The sequence below is a fragment of the Rhinopithecus bieti genome, unplaced genomic scaffold (assembly GCF_001698545.2).
Source record: "Rhinopithecus bieti isolate Rb0 unplaced genomic scaffold, ASM169854v2 scaffold_22165, whole genome shotgun sequence".
NCBI classification, from domain to species: Eukaryota; Metazoa; Chordata; class Mammalia; order Primates; family Cercopithecidae; genus Rhinopithecus; species Rhinopithecus bieti.
The window spans coordinates 1,165,366-1,172,662 of NW_016810977.1; the positions used below are offsets into that span (position 1 = coordinate 1,165,366).

Here is a 7,297-nt window from a genome sequence, read left to right on the forward strand (position 1 = left end):
TTTTGAGACGGAGTCTCGTTCTGTCGCCCAGGCTAGAGTGCAGTGGCGCAATCTCGGCTCACTGCAAGCTCCGCCTCCCAGATTCATGCCATTCTCCTGCCTCAGCCTCCGGACTAGCTGGGACTACAGGCGCCGGGCACCATGACCAGCTAATTTTTCATGTTTTTAGTGGAGATGGGGTTTCACCATGTTAGCCAGGATGGTATCCATCTCCTGACCTCGTGATCCGCCCACCTTGGCCTCCCAAAGTGCTCTTTTTTTTTTTTTTTTTTTGAGACAGAGTTTCACTCTTGTTGCCCAGGCTGGAGTGCAATGGCGTGATCTCGGCTCACAACCTCCGCCTCTCAGGTTCAAGTGATTCTCCTGCCTCAGCTTCCCAAGTAACTGGGATTACAGGTACGCACCACCATGTCTGGCTAATTTTGTATTTTTAGTAAAGACAGGGTTTCTCTATGTTTTTCAGGCTGGTCTCAAACTCCTGACCCCAGGTGATTTGCCCGCCTCAGCCTCCCTCCCAAAGCACTGGGATTAAAGGCGTGAGCCACTGTGCCTGGCCTATGCGTTATTCTTAAAATGATAAAATCAATCCATTTGGCCACTTTAAAAATCTTTGAGCACAGTAGGTTATAAACAAATGATAATACTCAAGATATCCATTGAGCTAGTCTCTATTTTATCCAGGCATCTTGCATACTACTAAATTGTTATTTTTTGCCAAATCCATCATAATGTATTTACAATGAGGTAAGTATGGCCTTGAAGCCAATTTGATGAAAATATTGTAAATATTTTCATAAAATAAAAAGAGATTGTTTTAACACCAGTGAGCAAAGACCTAAAGACAATGCATTGTGTTGAATAAAATGTTGCACCTTAGCAACTGCCCATTTTCCAACAAACTGAAAAGAGTAACACAGCCACCAGAGGGTTAGGGAAAGGCTATTCACGAAAAGGAAAGAGTGTTCCTCGCAAGCCAGAGTATCATTCATTGTTTATTAGCGGGTAACTATGTTTTGACTAACCTGCCCGCTCCCAAAGTACACAATTAGGCACAAATAGTGATTGTAACTTGGGGGAGAGGGCATATTCCTGAATAATGTGGTAACAAATTAAATAGACCCTTGAAAGACAAACAGCTGAGAAAGGAATAATTTGAAATAGTTGTCCAGATGATTGAGAATTGTGCTGTTTCCTTCTTTTCTCAAACTCTTGCTTTGAAAACAAAAAAAGTAAGTTTGGGTTTTTACCATAATACTTTGTGAAACGATACACGCTTATAATGAAAGTTTTATACAAGCGATGCCACACAATCGTAAATTGTCACAGCTAAGGCAGACTTAGAGAATAATCTAGGCTGAGCCTTTCCCATCTTAGAAATGACTAAAAGACCAGCATCAAAACACTGTTGAGGTCAAGAACAGTGGCCCACATCTGTAATCCCAGGACTTCGGGTGGAAAAGGCAAGAGGATAGCTTAAACCAGAAATTTGAGATCAGCTGGGGCAACATAATGAGACTTCATCTCTACAAAAAATTTAAAAGTTAGCTGGATGTACTGGCATGAGCTTGTAGTCCTAGTTACTCAGGAGGATCACCTAAGCCCAGGAGTTTGAGGTTACAGTGAGCTGTGATTGTACCACTGCACTCTAGCTTGGGTGACAGAGCAAGACTCTGTCTTTAAAAAAAGAAAAAAAATTGAAATCTGCTGTAGCTAGTGGGCTCAACAGCCACTACAATAGAATATCATATTCTAGGAGGCAGTCTGCTTATAAACAACTGAAATTTATTTATCACAGTTCTGGAGGATGGGAAGTCCAAGTTCAAGGTACCAGTGATTTGGTGTCTGGTGAGAGCTCACTTGTGGTTCATAGAAGACCATATTCTCACTGCAATTCTCATGTGGTGGAGGATTTAGCGTCTCTCTTCAGCCCTTTCTTTTGTGCGTGAGAGGAAGTCTCGCTCTGTCACCCAGGCTGGAGTGCAGTGGCATGATTTCAGCTCACTGCAACCTCCGCCTCCCAGGTTCAAATGATTCTCCTGCCTCAGCCTCCTGAGGAGCTGGGACTATAGGTGTGAGCCACCACTCCTGGCTAATTTTTTTTTGGATTTTAGTACAGATGGTGTTTCACCATGTTGGCCAGGCTGGTCTTGAACTCCTGACCTCCAGTGATCTGACTGCCTTGGCTTCCCAAAGTGCTGGGATTACAGGCTTGAGCCACTGTGCCTGGGCGAGCCTCTCTTACAAGACCATCCATCCCTTATCATGACTCTACCCCTACTACCTAACCACCTCCCAAAATTCCCTCCGTCTCATGCTATAACTTGGGGTTTAGGTTTTCAGCATATGAATTTTAGTGGGAAACAAACATTTGCACCATAACACTATCTAAATAACATTTTAAATTATGTTAAATGATTTTAAAGTCCTTACAGAGAGAGTTTATATCACCAGTTAGCTCTCATCAACCTAACGATTGAAGGGCAGATTTGCAACATAATCCTGCTCCAAAGTTTCCTCTGAAACTGTCTCATAAAGCAGTGTTACAAACAGCTGTTGAAAGTCAAAGACCCATGACAACCAGTCCAACCCATACAAGCATCAGACTAATCAAAATAACTAAAGTACTGAAGATAATATAAAGATGCCCATCATTTGCTAAGTGTATCCTATGTATCAGGATTTACATAAATTGTGTAAATTTTCAATAATCCTACTATGTAGATTTACTATCCTTGTATTACAGATTAGGAAACTGGACCTTGAAAAGGGTAAATGACCGTCTCAAGATCACTCATCAAGAAAGTGACAAAGCCAACAGATATTTTAACTCTCAACTTCCTAACTCTAAATCTTACGTTTGCTATCATCAAGACAAACTGTGATGTGCTTCACAGTATTTCAACAAGAGCTGGACACTCTGTTTGAAGTTATTTCTATGTGGAAATACATTTCATGCCTGAGTTGAGAATGACAGGAACAACAATCCATTGAAAACCTCTAGAAACTGGGGACTAGAGTCACTGAGGCCAGAAATCAGTAACATAGTAAGGGTTCACCAAAGAAGGCAACTCTTACATCTACACATCTTTCTCTCCAGATACTCATCTGCCAATTATTCTGATTTAGGAAATTTGGAAAATAAAGTTCATATATAGCTAAACAGTAAATCTTTAATAGTTACAATTAAAGAGAGATTGTCCATAATTTAACCATTTCTAAGTTCAAATCTAAACAGATGAGTCTTTGTTGCTACTATAAGATATATGTATATACACACACATGCATATGTATATGAATACAAAAATGCATTTGCATATGTAAGACTATGGACCTATAACCCCCACCAGGGCACAGCATGTGCATATCCACATTCCTTCCCTACTGTTCCCCTAGGGGTCATCTTCAAGTTCCCCTACAAATTTACTCTCCATGTTAAGCATGAAAATCTCCTGCTAGATAAAATTATGTCGTTTCTAAAGAATTGGTTTAGAAAGGCATACTAGATGAAATCTATTTAGACCCTGGCATCATTTTCATAGTGTTATGGGATGAATATTGTGTCTCCCCAAAACTCATAGGTTGAAACCCTGTATCTCAGTTCTGGTGGTCCTGGGAGGTGAGGCCATTGAAACATAATTATGATTAGATGAGGTCATGATGGCAGAGCCCTTAGAAATGGGATTAGTGCCCTTATAATAGTCACTAGAGAGCTTGCTTCCTCTTCTCTGCCCCCCGGCATGTGAAGGTGCAATGAGAAGACAGTTGTCTACAACCCAGAAGAGGCTCCTCACTACAACCCACTGTGCTGCACCCTGATCTGGGACTTCCAACTTTTAGAACTGCGAAAAATAAATGTCGGTTGTTTATTCGCCACCCAGTCTACAGTAATTTCTTATAGCATTGAGAACTAAGACACACATTACTTCAAATACTTTTTTCAAGACATTCAAGAATGTGATAGTGAATTTATGTTTTCCAGCCTTCCACTGGGCTGTTTCGTTTGAATGGCTCAGGGGACCTGGCTGTGAGCAATGCTTCAGTAGATGCAGAATAAATCATCCACAGGATGAGCTGCACAGTGTCCTCATCCGCTTCACTCATCACCCAGTCACTTTGTTTTATTTTCATCACACCAGCCTCACTCTACCAGAGGCCCTGATGCCATCCCTTGTGCTTCAACCCTCCTCCCCTAAATGACCCCATGGCCAGCACCTCCTGCTCTTTCAGGTCTTTGCCCACCTATGGATCTCTTAGGAATGCCACCCCATTAAATACCCCACTTAAAGCTTGAAGCTTCTCCCACCTCACGTGCCCTATAACTTCCCACCCCTCTCATCTTGCTCTGTTTTCCATAGGACTTACTATCTTCCCACTCACTATAAAATTCATTTATTATTTTACTATTATTTTCCGTACCCTCCCTAAATCTATATATGCTTTTCAAGGGTTTTTGTTCACTGACATGCCCCAAATACCTATTCCATGCCCAGGTATATAGTAGGTCCTCAATAGATAGTTATCACTCAAGAAAAGAACAAATAAAATATCTCATCTAAATGCAATCTTACATAATGCAAGGAACTTGTTATAACCAAAAAATGTACTGCAAAGGGTTTTCACAATCACTCCTCCATCTGAACCTGTGTGCTATAGTCTGTATTCTTATATTGACCTTTAATAAGAGTGAGAAACTCTTCATGCTTGACTCGGTTCCTCTGGATGTCAATCTTCAGGGTAAGCAACAAGGTGAACAGGAATTTGTGCTCCTCGTACAGCCCTCGGGCAGCATACTTATAAACCTCGTAGGTCATGTGCTCGATGATATTAGCAATCCTCTTGCTTGTAATTGGGCTCTTGACAGACCTGGTGAAGAGAACATTTATATCAGGCGTATCCCGCTGCCCTTTTCAAGTGTCTGTAAAAACAATTGTCTTTAAGTAACTTTGAAGGAAGAATACTTATTTTTACACATCAAGAGTAAGCCTCCTAAATCTAAAATAACAAGCATACTCTCAACATGAAATAACATAACAGAATCCTGAATGTTGTCTAAATCAATTCCACCTGCAGGGCATTATCACTCACAACAAGATCTCGGGAATTTTCCTGTTTAACAGAAACACACGAAGACAAAGGAATCAAATCAATGGATGAAGAGCTGGCAGAGTTTTCTCTGGGCATAAAATGGTGAACCAGAATGATTTGTTAACACATTGGTAATTACACTGATCTGAGATTTAAAAAAGAAAAAGACTCTTACTAACAAAGGGGAAGGAAGCTATAAATGTAATGTCATTATTTTGGTGCACAGATATACAATTCAGCTTAGCTTCCTGAGTACTGACGTACCTGGCTAAGGAAAGGTCAAACAAGCCCAGAAACTGGCGAAGCGAAGTCTGATACATCTCATTAACCAAGCGCATCTCGGTAATGAGGAAGTAGAGGATGCTGCCCCGTGTAGCCACTGGAAGACAAAGAGCAAGGTTGCATGTGCTACGAGAGAGGAAAATAAATGACCCATGCAAAGAGACCAGCCTAAACTCTAAATGAAAACAACAACTTTTATTTTTATATCTTATCAGTGGCTGCCTACCAGATATGGGATACATAGCGATACTCACTTATTAATATATTTATTTCTTATTTACAACATTTTGTAAGCAGTCAGCTATTTGTATTTATTAAATGGCACTTCTCATTTTAGAATCTCTAGACCCCTCATAAAAATATTTTTTCTATTTTTACTGCAGGTAGAAAAGACAACCAAAGAAATTTCAAAGGTTGTGTGTTCAACACCCAGCAAATGAGGTAGCCATTAGGGACCTCATCCTTAAGTCCCAGCAAGAAGCCATGCCTAACCTGGGCTTCAAGTCTGCAAAACGACCCACTGCAAAGATGATGCCTCTGCCTATCAGTAAATGACAGTTTAATTATTATTATTATTATTATTGATACGGAGTTTCCTTCTTGTCCCCAGGATGCAATGGCGCGATCTCGGCTCACTGCAACCTCCGCCTCCCGGGTTCAAGTGCAGTAGCCTTGAGTAGCTGGGATTACAGGCACCCACCATCATGCCTGGCTAATTTTTTTTTTTTTTTTTTTTTGTATTTTCAGTAGAGACAGGGTTTTGCCATGTTATCCAGGATGATCTTGCTTTGTTGGCCAGGCTTGTCTCAAACTCCTGACCTCAGGTGATCAGCCCACATCAGCCTCCCAAAGTGCTCGGATTACAGGCATGAGCCACCGCGTCTGGCTGATTATTTGTTAAAAGGAATAATAAAATACTAAAAGAAAGCCAATCCAACTGAATTATTTAGCAGGTTTTTCTTCTACAAGGCCAATTTGCAAATTGGTGGCTGAGGATAAAAATCTCCCATGAGACCACAGAACTACCTTCCTAATACAAAAACTATAAACAAAATACCAACATAGTGTTACCAAACAACAAACAACTGGGCACTAATTCCTCAGATTTCACTAATTTGCAGTCATCAGATTTTTAAAAATTCTCCTTCTTTACTTTCTAACATCAAAATAAGTTCATGAGAATCTTAAAGGATTTACTAACATGAATGACAAGAACTCAGAAAATGGATACCATTATAAAATTTTGACCCCATTTTACTGAATATTTCCCAACAGAAATTCCACAAAACACCTCCACTTTGCATAATCATTTGTATAACTCCCTCACATCCTTCCATTTCTCTAATTCTCGTTCCTCTCTCATTTCATTTTCCTGTGACATTTGTCTTTCATTACCAAACTCACCAGGTCTGTATTCCTCCCGGGCTGAGTTAATTTGAACTTCTGTCTCAGCAGAAATTTCTAGCTTCTGTGTCACCTCTTCGGCTGTCCTTTTTGTGTTACTCAGCACAACAATGAGACTCTCGTCTTCTACCAGGGACCCCTGGGTACTTGTCAGGCGGTAAAGCAAGTTATCTTCTAGTTCCTTCATTCTTCTTTTGTTTGCAGTTACATCTTCCATCAGATGAGTTCTTTCTTTCTCCAATTCCTATTAGTTTGCACAAATATATTTTCTACCTCAATTAACAACTCCTGTTGAGTATTCCTTAAGACATTAACTACATGGCTGCTTTCAAGTTCCTGTACTGTATTTATCATAATCAACTGCAGGAAATATGGATATCAAAAAAGGAGAAGTGCTGGGCACAGTGGCTCACACCTGTAATCCCAGCACTTTGGGAGGCAGAGGCGGGCGGATCATTTGAAGTCGAAAGTTTGAGACCAGCCTGGCCAACATGGTAAAACCTCGTCTCTACTAAAATACAAAAAA

The 7,297-nt window shown here is 40.5% G+C and overlaps 1 protein-coding gene across 1 annotated transcript in view; it reads right to left on the minus strand.

The window, feature by feature from the left end:
• Nucleotides 1-7,297, minus strand: part of DNAH5 (dynein axonemal heavy chain 5) — a 242,913-nt gene that overhangs the window by 41,758 nt on the left and 193,858 nt on the right. The window contains 3 exon segments of the mRNA XM_017893302.1: nt 4,673-4,863; nt 5,350-5,464; nt 6,772-7,015. Coding sequence (XP_017748791.1) covers nt 4,673-4,863; nt 5,350-5,464; nt 6,772-7,015 — 550 coding nt within the window.